Here is a 22,297-nt window from a genome sequence, read left to right on the forward strand (position 1 = left end):
AAACTCATCCTTTTTTATGACTGCATAGTATTCCATGGTGTATATGTGCCACATTTTCTTAATCCAGTCTGTCACTGATGGACATTTGGGTTGATTCCAAGTCTTTGCTACTGTGAATAGTGCCGCAATAAACATACGTGTGCATGTGTCTTTCTTTTTGTAGAGACAGGGCCTCACTATGTTGTCCAGGCTGGTCTTCAACTCCCAGCCTCAAGTGATCCTCTGGCCTTGGCCTCCCAAAGTGCTGGTATTACAGGCATGAGACATTGCATCTGGCCTTTCTCTACATTTTTAACAAAGACATGTAACTTGCATTTGGGATAGACAGTGCTAAGGAATGCTCACAACTGGCAGCAAATCATTTAGAAAAAACTTACTGCATAAATATGTCTACTATTTGCAAGTAGGTACAAGTATTTGTAAAGGTGACTTTGCTTGGAAATTCATCGAATAATCCTACTTTTGCTGAAAATGCTTAGGAAACATTTTTAAGTACAAACATAGCTTACTTTTAAACAAAACTTTCCCTTATCTGGGTTCTAGGGTTATATCACTGGATATGTGTGAAAGCTCATATATAATCAGCAATCTGAACTCCAAAACAGAATAGTCTTATAGCTATAAAGTTCCTGGTCCTCTGAATAACACTGGAAGGTAAAAATGATAAAACACCAGCTGAAGAAGTGACCATTTTATTTTCACAAATACATTCCCTTATCTTCCAGGGCTTTAGCAGCATAAGAGTTATACGATAGCTTCCCTTCATCATCATCTTACGCTTAATAGAATTAACAACAGGGTCTACATGAAAACACAAAACTAAATACATAATCATCTAGACCTCAAACAGGAGACAGAGGGAAAGAGAAGACAAAAGAATCACATTTAGAGTATTTTATTTAAATCACTGAAGTGTAAACGCCCTAACAATTAAGTTAATGAGGTGGAATATTAATATAAGGGCGGGCTTAAATCTCTGCAACTTATATTCAGCCATTACAGCAGAACATCTTCCCTAAACGGTTACAAAAACACAAGAATCCACATATCACAAAAAAGTATTTATTCCCCTAGTTCAGCAGAAAGTGCTTAAATAACATTTTCTTAAACTTCTTTGGTGCCCAAGCTGCCTGCTCTCAATTTCCTTGAGATTTTACTATGACAATAGAAAATTAAATGTCTCTATTCAACATTGCTTCCAAGTGTTATATCAGTAAAGAAAAAAAAAATTTCACAATTTAAAAATCTATCTAATTGGTCTATACATTAATTATGTTTTGCAGCCTCCCTCCCCACCCCTTTTCAGTAGTGAGTAACGGAGAACTGGCCTGTACTAAAAAAGGAAATTCTTAATATAGGTCTCAAGAATAAAACCACCTGGCAACTGAATAGGTTACATAAATCACACCCCAAAGTATATAAAACAAGTTTACCTTACCAAAAACCTCAAATAATATTCTGTATTATAACTAAAAAAACCTTAGCTTTTTAAGTCAAGTAAGGTGTAGCCATTATTCAATGGAAAAATATTACCATTTTAGTGTATTGATGAATACCTATTTAAGAAATAAAAAATACATATATGTAAATTAAATATTTCTTAAATTTCTAACATTTGCCTCTTAGCCTCAGAACACTCTTTATAATGATAGTATACCACTTATAAATTATTTCAAAATGACCAAAAATATTTAAAGGCATAAAAGCCTTTAAAAAGCATAAGCCTCCTTTAACAAGAACACAGTACACCTTTGATGAAGGACAGGCTGGCGTTGTGCCAAATCACTGTGGGGAAGAAATTCTAGAGATTCCCCCACTTCCACCCCCACCCACTTCCCAGGTTCTGTGGCTTGTACCTTGAGAAGTTATCAAGAGAATACTTCATCTGCCCACAATATAAGAAGGTGACACTCCTTAAGAATAATTTCTCATTTTAACAAACTGAACTAGATATTAACCACATTTTAATGTATTAGCTATTTATGCTATTTTTTTTTACTTCAGTAAAACAGATTTTAGATCCACTATTATCCAAAAATGCTTAATTTGGCACTATTCTAGGTACTATAATATTTGGTGTACAGTATTTGTAACAGTAACAAATGAGAGCCAGTGTAGAAAAACAATAATTTTGCTGAATCCAAAGCAGTGTCACCTGGTCAGTTTTTGTTTTGTTTTGCTTTTGTTATTACTGCCTTCTGCTACAATGTCTTTTCTTTTTTTTTTTTTTTTTTTTTTTTTTTTGAGACGGAGTCTTGCTCTGTCACCCAGGCTGGAGTGCAGTGGCCGGATCTCAGCTCACTGCAAGCTCCGCCTCCCGGGTTTACGCCGTTCTCCTGCCTCAGCCTCCCGAGTAGCTGGGACTACAGGTGCCCGCCACCTCGCCCGGCTAGTTTTTTTGTATTTTTTAGTAGAGACGGGGTTTCACCGTGTTAGCCGGGATCGTCTCTCGATCTCCTGGCCTCGTGATCCACCCGTCTCGGCCTCCCAAAGTGCTGGGATTACAGGCTTGAGCCACCGCGCCCGGCCACAATGTCTTTTCTTTAGTCTTCTTGAACCCAAGGATGGCATGTTGATAACAAAATTCAATGTTTCTGAAAATGTACCAATGGTTTATGGAGACTCTGCAAAAGTTCCTAAAGAAGTAAGAATAAATCCCTTGGAAACAAAGGGCTATTGGTTTCAGTAAATTAATATATTTATTCGGTAAATACTTTCTGGCCTGGTTCTGTGTAAGATGCTATGCTTTAGAAGATACAAAAATTGAATTACATGTTCCATCCTCAAGGCACTTCTAGTCTTTTATAAAAGAGATAAAACAGATAAGTATATGAAGGTAATAAGCATTCTAAGCTAAAAGAGGCAAGGAATGATGAAGTTGAAAGATAAAGGGGAGGGTGGTGACTAGAACCACGAAAGATCTTTGAAGATAGATAAAATGTAGTCAGGTATAAAGGAGAAGAAATGCATTCCATGCAGAGAAAAGAACGTGAATGTGATGGAGATGGAAATGGGAGAAACAAATAACAAAAGCATCAACTACTACTACTACTACCACCAACAGTGACTGCTCTCAACACTATATACTTGGTCTCACTTTATCCTTCCAACAACCCAATGCAGTAGGCACTATAATTATTCTGCTCCCCTTCCCCAGAATAGGAAACGTTTAGGGACATTAAATAATTTGCTCAAGGGCACAAAGTAAGTACATGAACTGGATTTAGATGCTTCTGGAATTCATGTTCTCAGCCATTCTGCTATAGGGCATTGCTAGTGGTTTGGTTTGGTTCAAAGCAATGTTTGTGAAAAGTGGGGAGAAATAAGGTCAGAAAGGGAGGTGGACACAAATTGATAGATAGTATACAATTCTAGGCTAAGAATTATGGAAAATTAGACAATGCGGAACCACTGAAGAACAAGAGTCTCATATGATGAAGGTTATACTTAAAGAATATTAATCTATTAATGGGTTGTAAAGAGATCAAAAGTAAGGGAGGGAGAAATAATATTTTTCTGAGTACCTTCTCACTAACCACACATTGTCCCATTTACCCTTCAGAACTGCATACTTCATTGATAAGGTAGAAATGACTAACTTCTCTGTGACTGAACTGGAATGACTAATTTTTCTGTGCCTAAACTTTCTCATCTGTAAAGTAAGATTAAATAAGTTTCTATAAGTCAGACAGCCAGAAGGACCATCTTCACAATTAGCACTTAGGTCTATCTGACTGCAGAGCCCATGCTCTTTCTACAATTCTACATTAGGAAGTTTGTGGGAGAGTCACTGCAAAAGACTGACTGAAATCAGGGCCTGAATCAGAATAGTCACAGTAGAAATGGGAATCTGAGTGCTTGGGAGTTCATTAAATAATAAAGCTAAAATTAAATAATAAAAAAAAGAAATGGGGAAAAATAAAGAAATGAGATGTCATGGAGGTTAAAATTATTAGACTTGGCAACTAATTAGATGTGGCAAACAGAAGGGGAAAAAATTCAAAGAAATGTTGAGGTTTTACCTCTAGGTGATCGGAAAGATGAGGGTACTTAGCAACAGATCCACAGGAAGAAACTTAAGTTCGATAAAAAATGGGGACATTTTAAACATCATATTTGAGGTGATGGTGGGCCATGTTTAACAAGCAACTGAAGAATGGAATAGCAGTAGAGTTGGAAAAGCAGAAGAGGTGTGCAGCTGAAGGGAAAGGTTTAAATGAGGATCAAGGAAAGAAGCAGGCCAAGGGAAATCCTTGGTAAACACTGTCAGAAGGGATGGAAGAAGAGTCAGGCAAGGCAGATGCAGGAGAATCAAGAGAAACCTAGGAAGGAGAGACCATCAAGAAGAAACACATGGCTAACAGTGGCTATAGATAGGCCACAAAAATCTGACCTTAAGGTAAAAAGTATTAGACTTACTGACCAGGAGATGCTAGTTAATTCTCCTTTAAAAAAAAAAAAAAAATCAGAAAAGTGGTTGCGGGCTTTTTAGAGCTCACAAATAAGTGACAACATGCAATGTTTGTCTTTCTGTGCCTGGCTTATTTCACTTAAAGATCTCCAGTTCCCTCTATGCTGTTGCAAATGACTGGATCTCATCTTTTTTACGGCTGAATAGTACTCCACTGTATACATGAACCACATTTTCCTTACCAAATTCAGATTGCAAGAGATTGAACAACTGGTGATGTTAAGAGGTGGAAGCATTAAGTGAATACTACTGAAGTTAAAGGAGAGAAAAACAGGATGAAAGCTTAACAGAGGTAACAGGATTGAGAAAATAATTCTTTTTTCTCCTACAATGTCAGAGGGAGGGAGGCAGACTTGAATACATACATAAGTGGAATGAAAGAATTTAGTGAAGATGAAATAGAAGAATCAAGAAAAAGGAAAAATAATTGATGAAGCAAAGTCCCAGAATAGTCCTATGAGGATTCAAAGAGACAGTACCTTTAGAAATCTCAAAGATGCCCAAAATGCCTAGGGAAACAGTCTGTGGAAGATAAGAGAGAAATTTCAGGTCAGTTCCATCTAAATGAGCCTAATTTATTACTGAAGTATGACCGAATGAGACTAACAGTCTGGCACAAAAACACACTATTCTTTTCATCAGTGAAGCCCTTCTTTATCATCACCATCTATAAAAATCATGCATATCCTTCAAGGCTCCAAGATCTGAAAGTGTCTTCCTTCTTACCTCTTTTGGAGCATGTATCACATTCTACTATGTGTTTTACTTATTGGATTGTATTTCCCTTTCCCATTCTGAGTACGGTTAATGTGTTTACTATATTTCTAAAAAGTGCCTCCACAAAATTTAGCATAATACTTTAGAGAAAAAAATGATAAATACCTGTTGGATTATGAGGGGTGGGGGGGGGGTGTGTGTGTGTGTAAGAAAGAGAGATTAGTAAATCTATTTGGCTTGTGGGCACTAGCCAAAACAGAGCAGCATTTTCAGGCAACTGACAAATTATCTAGAAAATGATAAAAGAGATTAAAAATATACAAGTGTCAGAGAAACTGACAGAAGTGTTTCTATCAGTTTAAACCCTAAATTTAGGGTTTTATGAAGTTTTCTTTTTTAAAGCACAACATAAAAGTAAAAAGACTAACAACACTAAATATTGGTGAAGATGTGGAGTAATCAAAATGCTTATAAATTGCTTTTTGGGAATAAAATGGTACAACTACTTCAGAAAACTGGCAGTTTCTTAGAGTTAAACAGGCAACCTTTTGACCTATCAATTCCACTCCTAATATTTACTCAAGGGAAATGAAAATACATGTCAACAAAAGGATGAATGTTCATAGTAGCTTTATGTACAATAATAAAAACTGAAGTTTATGTCCATCAGCAAGAGAATAAACAAACAAATTGTGGTACATTCATACAATGGAATACTGCTCAGGAATAAAAAGGAACAAATTACTGAGACAGGCAACATGTATGTATAACATTTTGCTGTGCAAAAGAAGCTGAACACAATGGTCACATAATGTAGTCTTTTTTTATATAAAGTTCTAGAACAAAATAAAGTTCCAGTGGAAAAAAATAAAAACAGTGGTTGTCTAGAGGATGGTGGAAATTGACTGAAAAGGGACACAAAGAAACTTTATGGGGGAGATGGAAATGTCCTATATTGTGATAAGGGTGTTTATTAATCATGTCTTTTTATTCTGTATTTTTGATGCTTTGACCTCTCGGGCCTTGCTAGCCCTGGAAGAACTGCCTCTCCCAGGGATAGCTAATTCCTAGGGATGGCAAACAACTCGCCTGAGTCCACCTTTCATATGCATTCCAATCAATCCAGACTCACGCTACCAACCAACTCTTCTACAAGGCTCTCATCACACCCAGGGCTATTTCCCTATCCCAATCATCCCAGGGCCAGGTATCAGACAATTAGAGATAGAACCTATGCCCCAGAGTCCATTGAAATTATTCAAACTAGCCAATCTTAAAACCTCCTTACCCTGCCTCACCCATTCCTTACCACCAAAGCCACAATAAAAGTTCTTGCCCACATTTTCCTCCTGACCCACATCGGTACATCCTTGTGTGCTCCCTTCTCTAGGGATCAGTGAGTATAACAAACTATCTTTTTTATGATAGTCATCTCTTCCTGACCATACCTGAGTAATAATGAAACATATACTTTAAAACGGGGTGGACATAGCAAAGATTTGTGCATTTTAATATATGTAAATCTCCCTTAAGAAAAAAATGTAGAAATAAATTACTGAGTGGATGAGTGGGGAGTAGGTAGAAGTACAGATGAAAAAAGAATGGCAAAATGTTGATATAGTTGGTATAGTTGGGTACATGAGAGTTAATCATACCATTCTGTTTATTTATACTATTCTGTTTACTTTGAAATTTTCCATAATAAGCAGTTTTAAAAGAAGTAAAAGCAGAACACAGTACCCTTCATTTCACATTTTAAAACCATGAACAACATCTGTAGACTTCAGAACATGATAAGTATGGCAAGATAAAAACACTCATGCCAGACTGTGGGGAGAGGATCAAAAGACCGGAAAGAGAAAAAAGTTAAGAAATACAAAAAAGATATTGAGAGTAAGGTACTGTAACAGAGGGAGGAAAAGCCTGAAAAATGATGTTTATCAAGTAACTATTAACCAGATTCTAAAATAAACTGAATAGTTTTATTTAGAAGTTCCAAAACATAAACATATATTTTAACTTGGGGACTATAAAAAATATTATGTAGGCTTGGTCTGAATTAAAAGTATATTTAAAGTTATATTAAAAAAAGTTCTAGGCTGGGCGCGGTGGTGAACGCCTGCAATCCTAGCACTTTGGGAGGCCAAGGTTGGCAGATCATGAGGTCAGGAGTTAGAGACCAGATGTGACCAACATGGTGAAACCCTGTCTCTACTAAAAATACAAAAATTAGCCAGGCATGGTGGCATGCTCCTGTAATCCCAGCTACTCGGGAGGCTGAGGCAGAAGAATTGCTTGAACCTGGGAGGTGGAGGTTGCAGCGGGCCGAGATTGCGCCACTGCACTCAAGCCTGCTGGGCGACAGAGCAAGACTCCCATCTCAAAAATAAAACTAAAGTTAAGTTCTACTTGTGAGTTGCTTTCAAAACTTTTTTTTTTTTTTTTTTTTGAGGCGGAGTTTCGCTCTGTCTCCCAGGCTGGAGTGCAGTGGCCGGATCTCAGCTCACTGCAAGCTCCGCCTCCCGGGTTTACGCCATTCTCCTGCCTCAGCCTCCCGAGTAGCTGGGACTACAGGCGCCCGCCACCTCGCCCGGCTAGTTTTTTTTTGTATTTTTTAGTAGAGACGGGATTTCACCATGTTAGCCAGGATGGTCTTGATCTCCTGACCTCGTGATCCGCCCGTCTCGGCCTCCCAAAGTGCTGAGATTACAGGCTTGAGCCACCGCGCCCGGCCCAAAACTTTTTTTTTTGAGACAAGGTCTCACTCTGTCACCCAGGCTGGAGTATAGTGGCTTGATCAAGGCTCACTGCAACCTCAACCTCTCAGGCTCAAGCAATCCTCCTGCCTCAGCCTTTCTAGTAGCTGGGACTACAGTCACGTGCCACCACGCCTAGCTAATCTTTTAATTTTTTGTAGAAACAGGGTCTTGCTTTGTTATCCAGGCTGGTCTCAAACTCTTAAGCTCAAGCCATCCTCCCACCCTGACCTCCCTTTTGCAATACTGACTCTCAGACCCATGGAGTTAGAGACAGCAATGGAGTTGGCAAACTATGACCCACAGACTAAATTTAGCTCACCACCTATTTTTGTAAATAAAGTTTTATTGCCTCACAGCCTCACTCATTCTTTTATGTAACACCTATGGCTACTTTCATGTGTTATACCAGCAGAGGCCATATGACCAGCAAAACCTAGAGACTGAATGTTTTCGCTGCTAATATCAGGATCAGGAAAAATACACGGATATCTATTCTTGCCACTGCATTCTTTGAGGATATTTTTGTAAAGCACAGAATTCTACATTTGCAGTTATTTTCTTTTATCCTTTCAAAGTTATCATTAAGCTGTCTTCTGGCTTCCATTGTTTCTATCAGATCGTGCGTGCGTGTGTGTGTGTGTGTGTGTGTGTGTGTGTGCATGTGCGCGCGCACGCGTTTCTGATGATCTTTGCTCATGTAGTGTAGTCTCTTAAGGTGCTTAATTATCTATGATTGTTCGCTAAACATTTTATTTTCAAAATCTTGTTGTAGACATAATTTGAAGCTTATGACACTATCTTCTTCCAAGGAAGATATTTGATTGCTTCTGCCAGGACCTTTGGAGAATTAGCACAGTGGAATCACCTCACTCCAATTTTAGAGAACAGTATGATTCAAAACTAAGCTCACCCATATTCCTAGGGTGCAAAAAATCTGAGGTCATAAACCAAAGCTGAAAGAAAAAGTAGCTATTAGTGAACACTGAGCTCATCTCCCTGGGCCTCCATCCTCCTCTGTATCCCACTAATTCTTAGAAATCTTGTTGGATCTCCAGAGATATCAGGAAGATTATATAGGATTAAATTCTATATTAGATGAGACACATATATTCTATAGAATATATACATTTCATTGAGCTTTTCTACATGTACTCAGTGGGACTGGTGATCTGAATTACCTACTCCATCACTACTAGAACTGGAAGTCTTCAAAGTAATAATTGAATTTATTAGTGATTTTAAAAATTGAAATATAATCCATATTCAATAAAATTCATACTTTTAAAATACACAATTCAGGAGTTTTTCGTATACTCACAGAGTTGTACAACAATCGTAAATACCTAATTCCATATTTTCATCACCCCCAAAAGAAGCCTTGTACCTATTAGTAGTAGTCACTGCCTATTTCCCTCCATTCCTCTAGCTCCTGTCTCTCCGGATTTGCCTATTCTGGACATTTCATATAAAGAGAATGATTAATATGTGACCTTTGTATGATTGACTTCTTTCATTTAGCATAATGTTTTTAAGATTCATAGATGTTGTTTTATATATATCAGTACTTTATTCCCTTTTATGGCTGAATAATAATACACTATATGGATATATAACATTTTATTTATCCACTCATCAGTTGATGGACAGTTGGGTGTCCACACTTTTTGGCTTTGAAAAATGCTGCTATTCATGAATTATTTTGCATAATGCTATATTCATACACACATTTTTGTGAGGACATATGTTTGCATTTCTCTGGGGTATAACTAAGAGTAGAATTGCTGGACTATACGGTAACTCTTTCTAACTTTTTGAGGAACTTCCAAACTGTTTTCCAAAGTGATTGCATAATTTTACAACCCCACTGGCAAAGTATAGGGGTTCCAATTTCTCTATATCCTCATCCACGCTTGTTACTGTCTATCTTTTTAATTTTAGCTATCCTAATAGGTATGAAGTGGCATCTCCTTGTAACTTTGCTTTGTATTTCCCTAATGACTATGACGTAACAATTTCATGTGTTAATTGTCCAGTTGTACAAATTCTTTACAAAAATGCCTAGTTCAATCCTTTCTCCTTTTTTTTTTTTTTTTTTTTTTTTTGAGACGGAGTCTCGCTCTGTCGCCCAGGCTGGAGTGCAGTGGCCGGATCTCAGCTCACTGCAAGCTCCACTTCCTGGGTTTATGCCATTCTCCTGCCTCAGCCTCCCGAGTAGCTGGGACTACAGGCGCCCGCCACCACGCCCGGCTAATTTTTTGTATTTTTAGTAGAGACGGGATTTCACTATGTTAGCCAGGATGGTCTCGATCTCCTGACCTTGTGATCTGCCCATCTCAGCCTCCCAAAGTGCTGGGATTACAGGCTTGAGCCACCGTGCCTGGCCCCTTTCTCCATTTTTAAACTGGACTATGTCTTTTTATTGTTTAGTTGTAAGAGGTACTTACATATTTTAGATACTAGTTCCTCATCAGACATATGATTTACAAGTATTTTCTCCCATTCTGTGGGTTGCCTTTTCACTTTCTTAATAGTGTTATTTGAAGAACAACGTTTTCAATTTTGAATTGGGTGAAGTAGTACACACCTGTAATCCAGACTACTCTAGAGGCTGAGGTGGGAGGACTGTTTTGAGCCCACAAGCATGAGACCAGCCTGGGCAACATTGTAAGAACTTATCTCCAAAAAAGTTTTTAGTTTTGATGATGTCCACCTTGCCCATTTTTTTCTTTTGTTTTTTGAGACAAGGTCTGGCTGTTGCCCAGGCTGGACTGCATTGGTGCGATCTCAGCTCACTGCAACTTCCACCTCCTAGCCTCAAGCCGTCCTCCGACCTCAGCCTCCTAAGTAGCTGGGACTACAGGCGTGCACCACTATGCCTGGATAATTTTTGTATTTTTTGTAGAGACGAGGTTTCAACATGTTGCCCATGCTGGTCTTGAACTCATGGGCCCAAGTGATCTGCCCGTGTTGGCCTCCCAAAGTGCTGGGATTACAAGTGCGAGCCACTGTGCCTGGTGTATTTTTTCTTTTTTCATTGTGATTTTGGTGTCAAGTCTTAAAAACCTAATACAAGACTATACAAAGATTTATATGTATGTTTTCTCCTAAGAGTTGTATAGTTTTGTTGTTAATTTTAAGGATACATTTTAATTAATCTATATTTTTTTTTAGGTAGGGGTCCAACTTCATTCTTTTGCATGTGGCTACCTAATTGTCCTAGCACCATTTGTCTAAAAGACTATTATTTCACCATTGTCTTGGCATCACTGTCGAAAATTAAATAACCATAATGTGTTTACTTCTGTACTCTCAATTCTACTCCATTGATCTATGTATCTATCCTTAAACTAGAACCACAGTCATGACAATTGCAGGTTGGTAGTATGTTTGAAAGTGTGAGTCCTCCAACTTTGTACTTTTCCAAGATTTTCCAAGATTATTTTGGCTATGCTCCATCCTTTGCATTTCCATATGAATTCTAGGATCATCTTATCAATTTCTACAAAAAAAAACTGGGATTTTTATAGACAATGTGCTGAATCTCTCTATCAATTTGGGAAGTACAACCGTTTAAACAATACTGTTTTTCAATCCATGAACATGAGACTACTTGTCATTAATTTAGGTCTTGTTTAATTTCTTTCAATGATGTTTTATAGTTTTCAGTATATAGGATTTTCTTAATTTCATTTTCAGATTGTTCATTGCTAGTATATAGAATACCATTGTTTTTTATATTAATCTTGTATCCCACAACCTCACTGAACTCATTTATTAGTTCTCATAGTTTTTTAGTGGATTCCTTAGAATGTTCTATATGAAAGATTATGTCATATGTGAATAGAGTTATTTTATTTCTTCCTTTGCAATCTACATGCCTTTTCATTTATTGTCCTTGTCCAATGGCCAGCTGTGGCTTGAACTTCCAGTATAATGTTGAGTAGAAGTAGTGTAAGCAGACATCTTTGTCTTCTCCCTGGATCTTAGGAAAAAGCATCCTGTCTTTCACCATCAAGTATAATGTTAGTTGTGGGTTTTCCATAAGTGACCTTTATCAAGTTGAGGAAGTTCCCTTCTATTCTTTTTTTTTTTTTTTTTTTTTTTGCCATGAAAGGCTGTTGAATTTTGTCAAATGCTTTCTCTGCATGTATTGAGATAATCACGTGTTTTTTTAAATTTCTTATCAATATACTACATTAACTGATTTTTAGATGTTAAAGCAAACTTGCACACCTGGGATAAATCCCACTTGGTCAGGGTGTACAGTCATGCATCCTTAAACAATGGGGATACATTCAGAACAATGTGTCATTATGTGATATTGCTGTGCAAACATCATAGAATGTACTTACACAAACCTAGATAGTACACCCTAATACATACCGAGGCTATATGGTAGAGCCTACTGCTCCTGGGTTACAAACCTGTGCAGCATGTTATTGTAGTGACTACTGTAGACTACTGTAATACAATGGTATTTGTGTATCTCAACATAGAAAAGGTGCAGTAAAAATATGCTATTATAATTTTTTGAAATCACCACCATATATTCAGTCTATCATTAACAAAATGTTGTTATGTAGCACATAACTATAATTTTTTCTTTTAGAGACAGGGTCTTGCTCTGTCACCCAGGCTGGAGTGCAGTGGTGTCATCATCACTCACTGTAGCCTCAAACTCCTGGGCTCAAGTGATTCTCTCACCTCAGCCTCCTGAGTTGCTGGGACTACACATGCATACCATCAGGCTAATTTTTAAAACTTTTTTGTAGAGATGGGGTCTGCCTATGTTATCCAGGCTGGTCTCAAACTCCTGGGCACAAGTGATCCTCCTGCCTCAGTCTCCCAAAGTGCTGGGATTATAGGCATGAACCACAGTGCCTGTTCTCATTTTTAAAATACATTGCTGGATGGGGTTTGCTTGTATTTTGTTGAGGACTTTTGTGTTTATATTCGTAAGATACGTTGGTCTGCATTTTACTTTCTTTGTGATGACTTTGCCTGGTTTTGGTATTAGGGTGATACTGGCGTCACAGAATACGGAAGTATTTTTTGTAGAGACAGTGTTGCACCACATTGCGCAGGCTGGTCTTGAACTCCTGAGCTCAAGCCATCTGCCTGCCTTGGCCTCCCAAAGTGGTGGGATTACAGGTGTGAGCCACAGCACCTGACCCTTTACTATTTTTCTGGAACTATTTGTAAATAATTGTTTATTAACTTTTCATTAACTATTTGGTAAAAATTACCAGTAAATGTATCTGGGTCTGGAGTCTTCTTTGTGGGTAGTTTTTATTACTAATTGAATCTTTTTGCTTTTATAGATCTATTCAGATTATCTTCTTGCATCATTACCAGTAGTTTGTGTTTTTCTAGGAATTTGTCCATTTCATCAGTTATTGAATTTAATGGGATACACTTGTTTACAGTATTTCTTTACAATCCTTTTTATTTCTAGAAGGTCAGGAGAAATGCCCTCCTTTTCATTTCTGTTTTCTTTTAGACAGAGTCTCACTCTATTGCCCAGGGTGGAATGCAGTGGTGTGATCTCAGCTCACTGCAACCTCCACCTCCCAGGTTTTAAGCAATTCTCATGCCTCAGCCTCCTGAGCAGCTGGGATTATGGGCATGTGCCACCATGCCCAGCTAATTTTTTGTATTTTTAGGAGAAATGGGGTTTTGCTATGTTGGCCAGACTGGTCTTGAACTCCTGGCCTCAAGTAATGCATCCACCTCAGCCTTCCAAAGCGTTGGGGTTGCAAGCGTGAGCCACTGTGCCTGCCCCCTTCATTTCTAATTTGAGTAATTATTTTCTGGGTCAATCTAGCTAAGGGTTTGCCAGTTTTTTCAAAGAACCAACTTTTGGTTTTGTTGATTTTTCTCTACTGTTTTCCTATCCTCTATTTCATTTGTTTCTAATCGTTATTTCCTTCCTTCTGTTTGCTTTAGGTTTAATTTGCTTTTCTTTGTCCATTATCTTTAAGTGGAAAGTTGTCTTCAAATCTATTTTTTTAAACATACGCATTTACAGCTATAAATTTTCCTCTAAATATAGCTTTTGCTATATCCTGTAAATTTTGGTATGCTGAGTCTTCATTTTCATTCATCTCGAAGTACACATTTCCCTTTTGATTTATTCTCTGACCTATTCACTATTTAGGAATGTATTTTCTAATTTCCACGTATTTGTGAGTTTCCCAAATTTCTGTTTTCACTTCTAATTTCATTCTAATGTGGCTGGAGAACATACTTCGTACTATTTCTATCCTTTTAAATTCATGAAGGTTTTGTTTTTCTTTTTGTTTTGTTTAGCTTAGCATAAGGTCTATCCTGGAGAATAGTTCACATGCACTTAAGAACATAAATTCTGTTGTTAAATGGAGTATCCTAATAGATGTCTGTTATGTCTCATTGGTGTATGGTGGTGCAGGTGTTCAAGTTTTGTATTTTCTTATTTTCTGCCTAATTGTTCTATCCATTATTGAAAGTTGTGTATTTAAGTTTTCAACTATTATTGTTCAATTGTCTGTTTCTGTATTCACTTCTGGCAGGTTTTACTTAATGTACTTTGGGGCTCTGTTGTTAAATGCATATACATTTATAGCTCTATCTTAATTGATTCATCCTTTTATCATTATAAAATGTCATGCTTTACCTCTCATAACAATGTCATAAAGTCCATTTTGTCTAATATTATTGCTACTCCAGCTCTCTTTTGCTCTTTATGTATTTTTTTTATCCTTTGACTTTCAATCTATTTATATATTTGAATCTAAGGAAGACAGCATATAGTTGCATCTTGCTTTTTAATTTTTACTCCAATCTTACAATCTCCATCTTTTGACTGGATTATTTAATATATTAACACTTTTAAAATCCAGTCACATATAATATTATTATTGATACAGATTTACATCTGCCATTTTTTTCCTTTTGTCTTATCCATCTGATGCTTTTTTTGGCTCTATCCTTCCTTCACTGTTTTTTTTTTTTTCTAATTTGCATTAAGTGAATATTTAGTAGTACGGTATTTTACTTCAATAATTTTTTACTACTTTTTATTTGCTTTGTGGTTGCTCTAAGCTTACCATGTACATCTTAACTATAAGAATTTATACTAAATTCTAATGAGCCACAGAAACATGACTCCTATATAGCTGTATTCCCTTTATCTCTCTTTTGTGGTATTGCTGTTATACATATCAATAAATATCACAAACTCCAAAATACATTGTTATAAATTATAACTTTATAGAATTTTATGTCTTCTAAAAATGCTAACAAAGGATAGTAATTATATATTTATAGCTCTTGTTAATGTTTATCTTATCTTTCTGGCTTTCTTCATTAGTTCCTGTTGATATGAATTACTATCTGGAGTAATCTCTTTAGCCCAGTACAACTTAACTACCGCCCATGTCCTTTTTGCTGTATTGGAAAATATATTACATTTCTATATGTTATAGGCCTAAATGATATTATATATGCACTGTTTTATATGATCACTTTTTAAATCAGTTAAGAGTAGAGAGTAGAAGAAAAATGTATTAATGTATTTTTACGCATCAGAGTCTTGCTCTATTGCCCAGGCTGGGGGGCAGCCTAGCTCACTGCAATCTCAAACTCCTGGGCTCATGGGATCTTCCCACTTTGGCCTCCCCAAGTACTAGGATTACAGGCATGAGCCACCACACCTGGCCTTTACTGTCTTTTTAAATTACTTAATTACCCTTACCCTTGTTCTTTGCTTTTTTTCAAATGGATTCAAATCATTTTCTAGGGTCACTTGTTTTCATCCTAAAGAATTTCCATTATTATTATTATTTTATTTTATGTTTTTGAGATGAAGTCTTGCTCTGTTGCCCAGGCTGGAGCACAGTGGTGCAATCTCAGCTCACTGCAACTTCCACCTCCCAGGTTCAAGCAATTCTCCTGCCTCAGCCTCCTGAGTAGCTGGGATTACAGGTGTATGGCACCACGCCCAGTTAATTTTTGTATTTTTAGTATAGACGGGGGTTTCACCATGTTGGCAAGGCTGGTCTCAAACTCCTGACCTTGTGATCTGCCGGCCTCGGCCTCCCAAAGTGCTGGGATTACAGGCATAAGCCACCACGCCCAGCCAAGAATTTCCTCTATTACTTCTTATAAGGTGATTCTGCTAGGAACAAATTATCTTATCTTTCATTTATCTGTAAATGTCTTTCTTTTGCCTTCATTTTAAAAGATAACTTTGCTGGATATAAGATTCTTGGTTACTAGTAGTTTTTATTTTTTTCTTTCAGCACTTTGTATGTCATTCCATTGCCTACTAGTCTCTATTGGTTCTGCTAAGAAGTCAGCTGTTAATCTTATTGAGGTTCACTGTAAGTGATGAGTTTTGGTTTTCTTTTAACTTATATTTTAGGTTCAGGGATAGATGTGTGCGGGTTTGTTATACAGGTAAACTCATTAAGTGACAAGTTCTTCTTCTCTTGCTGATTTCAAGATTTTCTTCTTGTCTTTGGATTTCAGCATTTTACTATGATTCATCTATTTGTGGATCTCCTGTGTGTATCCCATTTGGAGTTCACTGAGCTTCCTGGAAGAGCAGATTAATGTTCTTCAGTAAATCTGGGAACTTTTCAGCCATTATTTCCTCAAATATTTTTTCTGCTTTTTCTCTCCCTTCTTCTTCAGTATCCTGTCACACCTATGGTGGCATGCCCCCTATTTTTCTGAGGTTCTGTTCATTTTTCTTCATTCTTTTTTCTGTTTTTCGGATTAAATAATCTCTATCTTCAAATTGCTAACTCTTCTGCCAGTTCAAATCTGTTGTTAAGCCCTTCTAATGAATTTTTCATTTTAGTAATTTTACTTAATTCCAGAATTTCCACTTTTTAAAAAATAATTTCTCTTTATTGGTATTGTCTATTTGATGCAACATTATCATACCTCCCCCTTTACTCCTTTAATAGTTTCCTTTAGTTTTTGAATACAATTATAATGGCTACTTTGAAGTCTTTGTTAAATCTGACACCTGACTGCTCTGAGAGGCAGTTTCTGTTACCTACATTCTGTCCCCGTCCCCGGCTCACAGTGTATGGGTCATATTTTCCTGTTTCCGTTTTTTTTTTTTTTTGAGACGGAGTTTCACTCTCATTGCCCAGGCTAGAGTGCAATGGTGTAATCTCGGCTTACTGCAACCTCCGCCTCCTGGGTTCAAGCAATTCTCCTGCTTCAGCCTCTCCTGTAGCTGGGATTACAGACATGTACCACCATCCCTGGCTAAATTTTTTTTTTTTTTCAGTAGAGACGTGTTTCTCCACGTTGGTCAGGCTGGTCTTGAACTTTCAACCCCAGGTGATCCACCCACCTCGGCCTCCCAAACTGCTGGGATTATAGGTGTGAGCCACTATGCTTGGCCACATTTTCCTGTTTCTTTTCATGTCTTATAACTTACTGGAAATTGGACATTTTAGGTAACATATTGTAACAATCTGGGTACTGGCCCACCCTCCCCCTACCACCCCTGACCAACTGGGCTTGTTATTGTTTTCTGCTTGTTTACTAACTGACTGGATTATTTTTATAAAATTTGTTACCCTCTTCTCCCACATTTGTATGTGAAGTGTTGTATTCAGTCCAAATTTAAAGAATATTAACAAACTAAAGCATGTCTAGAGGAAGCTTTTAGGATGGGGAGAACTTGAAATGCCATAAAGGAAAAGGCTAAGTTAACTGAAGGTTTGTTTTTTTTTTCTTTTTTTTTGAGATGGAGTCTCGCTCTGTCACCCAGGCTGGAGTACAGTGGTGTGATCTCAGCTCACTGCATCCTCCACCTCCTGGATTCAAGGAATTCTCTGCCTCAGTCTCCCAAGTAACTGGGATTACAGGCACCTGCCACCACGCCCAGCTAATTTTTGTATTTTTAGTAGACAGGGTTTCACCATCTTGACCAGGCTGGTCTTGAACTCCTGACCTCGTGATTCAAAAAGGTGCATGTTTGTTACAGTTTAATTGAAAATTTCGCCCTTTGTCAATACACAATGATAAATGTGTTTGTCTTGTATTCTATAGTCGATATTGTCTTGCATTTTTATTTCTTTTTTTATTATACTTTAAGTTCTGGAATACATGTGCAGAACATGCAGGTTTGTTACATAGGTATACATGTGCCATGGTGGTTTGCTGCACCCATCAACCCATCATCTACATTAGGTATTTCTCCTAATGCTATCCCTCCCCTTGCTCCTGACCCCTTGACAGGCCCCTGTGTGCGATGTTCCCCTCCCTGTGTCCATGTGTTCTCACTGGTGAACTGGAGATATTTATATGAAGTAGACTAGACTAAGAGGATGGAAAGGACACAACTGTTTTTCTGGTTCTGCTGAAGGAAGGGAGAAAGAGATCACAAAACAAACTGGTAGACATAGGGAAGCCGACTTTAGCTCAATTACGTAAGGAAGATTTTCTTTTCCCCTAAAGGCTTAGGTTGGAATAATTTTTTTAAAAATACAGTCTGACAATGTCATATGCTACCTTATAAAACAATGAGGTGTTCATTTTAAGCAAAAGTTTATATCCTTTCACAGTTGTTGAAGATAGTATTCCTTCTTTGGGATGGAAGGTTTGAGCAGATGATCACTAAAGTATTTACACCTGTGACAGTCAAGCACTCTGGCCTTAAATGTAGCCATTTTGACAAAATGTAAAGCACTTTACATGCCTATAAATAAGCAGTACAAATAACCTATTTTTCATTTCTAGAAAAATGTTTACAAAGAAACCTTAAATGTTTTCCTAGTCATATATGAAGATCAAATCAAATGTATTAGACTTAAATCTCAGACCTCAAACTATGAAGCTACTAAAGATAACATTGGGGAAACGCTCCAGGACATCTCTTGAGTAATACTCCACAAGCACAGGCCTCCAAGGCAAAAGTGGACAAATTGCATTATATTGAGTTAAAAAGCTTCTGCACAGCAAAAGAAACAACAAAGTGAAGAGACAACCCACAGAATGATAGAAAATATTTGCAAAATGACAAGGGAATGTGAATCCCTATATCCATCTGACAAGGGATTAATAACCAGAATATATGATGGGCTCAAACAACTCTATATGAAAAAATCTAATAAGCCTATTAAAAAATGGGCAAAAGAGCTGAACAGACATTTCTAAAATGAGACATACAAATGGTAAACAGGTATATGAAAAGGTGCTCAACATCACCAATCATCAGAGAAATGCAAAACAAAACTACAACGAGACATCATTTCACCCCAGTTAAAATGGCTTTTATCCAAAAGACAGGCAATAATGAATGCTGGTGAGGATGTGGAAAAAAGGGAACACTGTTGGTGGGGATGTAAATCAGTACAACCACTATGGAAAACAGTAGTAGTTTTGAGGTTCCTCAAAAACTAAAAAGAGAACTATCATATAATCCAGCAATCCCACTACGAGGTACATACCCAAAAGGAAGGAAATCAGCATATCGAAGAGACATCTGCATTCTCATGTTTACTGCAGTCTATTCACAACAGGATAAGACTTGGAAGCAACCTTAGTGCCCATCACCAGACAAAGGCATAAAATGTGGCACACATACACAACAGAGTATTATTCAGCCACAAAAAAAGAATGAGATCCTGTCATTTGCAACAGCATGGATGAACTGGAGGACATTTTATTAAGTTAAATAAACTAGGCACAGAAAGGAAAAGTTTACATATTCTCATTCATTTGTGGGAGCTAAAGTTTAAAACAACTGAACTCGTGGAGATAGAGAGTAGAATTTTGGTTACCGGAGGATGGGAAGGGTAGTGGGGGTGGGAGAAAGGGGGATGATTAATGGGTACATAATACAGTTAGCTAAGATGAATAAGATTTAGTACTTGATACTACAATAGGGTGACTACAGTCAACAATAACTTATAATTTATTGTACATTTTAAAATAACAGAGTACAACTGACGTGTTTATAACACAAAGAAATAATAAATGCTTGAGGTGATGAATACCCCATTTACCCTAATGTGATTATTACGCATTGCATGCCTGTATCAAAATATCTCATGTACCCCATAAATATATTACACACCGAATATGTACCCATGAAAATTAACTTTTAAAAATTTTAAATTTAAAAAAATGTTTTTCTAGCAAAGAGATCCTCTGAGGTTGCTTATTTGAAAGTATTTTCCTGACTAGTCACATATCTGGTAGCTTACTTTATAAATCACTGAAAAAGGATTGCTTTGAACTTCTATATTCTCTCATGTACTTGATTTAAAATATTAGAATGAAGTAATTCATTTTCAAGAGCTTCTCAGTTCTTCCCAAGGATTTTTAAAAAATAAAATAACTGAGATCCAGAACTCACCAGAAGAAATCTTACCAGCACCTTTACAGTCAACAGAAAATGCTGATGTGACTCCATTGGCTGACCCCAGTTCGCACATGGAAATTTGATAAGGAGGTCTCAGCTTGATTTCCGTCTGCATGTCAGAAAGATTTATCTTGGTTGAAAGAGACCTGGGATTATTATATCGTTGCTTGGTCCTCTGAATGAAGTTATCTATGTAAAATAAAACATAAATTTCCTTGCAGTCACTTGTCAATTAATCGTTTCAGAATATGATGCTTATGGATAGTAAATATTACAGGTAGTTTATTATTCAAAATTGTTCAATTTGTCATGAAGTATTCCAATATTACTTGTGTTTAATGATTAATATATCATGGAGTCAACAGTTTTACCCTCTAGAAATCAGTAATTTTAAATAAACTAAGGATTTAACACTACCTAAGTGTATTACATCCACTTCAAGAAATTGCAAAAACGAAAAAGAGCTTTAACTTTAAACCAAAGTCTTGATTTTTTTTTTTTTTTTTGAGATAGGGTCTTGCTCTGTCACCTAGGCTGGGATGCAGTGGTCCAATCATAGCTCACTGTAACCTTGAATTTCTGTGCTCAAGTGATTCTCCTGCCTCAGTCTCCCAAGCAGCTGGGGCTGCCACCATGCCCAGCTTATTTATTTTTTTTGTACAGACAGAGTCTCTCTCTGTTGCCCAGGGTGGTCTCGAACTCCTGGCCTTAAGTGATCCTACTGCCTCGGCCTCCCAAAGTGCTGGGATAAAAGGCATGAGCTACCACACCTCGCCCAAAGTCTTGATTTTTATACAGATTCCTATCTCATGAAATATTAAATCTGTCAGATTTACCAGCTGCAATTACATAAGAACACACACTAGAAGTTGCATGTTTTTATAAATCTGTTTTCTTGTTATTGCTTACACCATTAGAATGTAGGTTTTAAAGAATAAATTGAATAAAACTAATATAAGACATTTCCTAAATATTTTCCAAGTGGAATTTTATTTTTACTATTTACAACTTTTTCCTTCTACACCAGAAGTTGAGCAAACTACTGACCACAGGCCAAATCTAGCCTGCTGACTATTCTGTAAAGTTTTATTAGAATATAACTGCACTCATTTACGTACTGCCTATGGCTGCTTTTGAGCTACAATGGCAGGGCTGAATAGTTGTGACAGGGACTATATGATCCTTAAAGCCTAAAATATGTACTATCTGGTCCTTTCCAGCAAATGTTTGCCATCCCCTATTCTACATGAAGCAGACTATAAAAGATTATTACAGAAACACAAAAGTCTGAATCTCTGGCTTACAAATTTCTCATTGAGAAGTTATCCTCTGGCATTAATTCTTTGGACCAATACTCAAAATCCCCTTCACAGTTCAAACACAATTTTTTTTCTAATAAGCATCTAAGTAAAAAGTTACCATAATTTATAGATCATTTACCAAATTATCAAAAGCAAGATAGCTGAAGTCCCCCCTCCACCCAATATTAGATTTAAAATTACTTATGATTGGATGGAGATGAATAAAAAGGAAAAAAAAATCAGGCCCTTACCAAATTCAATGAAACAGTATGGTCTGACAGCAGTATTTGTCTTCATCATGTTATAAGTAGTAATGAACTCCTTCTGAAGCTCATCCAGGAAAGAGAAGGCGAGAACATTTGGGTAATTGTCAGTGCACAACATCATGTAGCTCACTCCCAGAGAGCTAATAAAACTATAGTGTAAAAAACATTGGTTTTAAAATTTCAAATTAAATCAAGGTAATTCACTGCTTCACAAGACTGGTTCCATACACCATAAACTGCTACTACGGTGGCAATGAAGATCTTAACATTTATTATATATTCTAGGAAAAAATTTAAAGGAACCAAAATACAGTACTATTTTAAGTTGTGGTTTAAAAACAGATGACAAAAAATAGAATGTACTACAGAGGGACATACAATATGGTTCTAACATTTCAGTTATCACTAGGGGT

General features: G+C 37.0%; 1 protein-coding gene across 3 annotated transcripts in view; it reads right to left on the reverse strand.

Annotated features, from left to right (window-relative positions):
- SEC22A (SEC22 homolog A, vesicle trafficking protein) overlaps positions 1–22,297 on the reverse strand; it is a 69,989-nt gene that overhangs the window by 26,021 nt on the left and 21,671 nt on the right. For all 3 annotated transcript variants that reach the window (XM_050781757.1, XM_050781759.1, XM_050781758.1), the window contains exons 4-5: positions 21,870–22,033; positions 20,312–20,506 (exon numbers count right to left, since the gene is read on the reverse strand). In XM_050781757.1, coding sequence (XP_050637714.1) covers positions 20,312–20,506; positions 21,870–22,033 — 359 coding nt within the window. The remainder of the gene's footprint in view (positions 1–20,311; positions 20,507–21,869; positions 22,034–22,297) is intronic.

This window comes from Macaca thibetana, chromosome 2, assembly GCF_024542745.1.
Source record: "Macaca thibetana thibetana isolate TM-01 chromosome 2, ASM2454274v1, whole genome shotgun sequence".
Lineage (NCBI taxonomy): Eukaryota > Metazoa > Chordata > Mammalia > Primates > Cercopithecidae > Macaca > Macaca thibetana.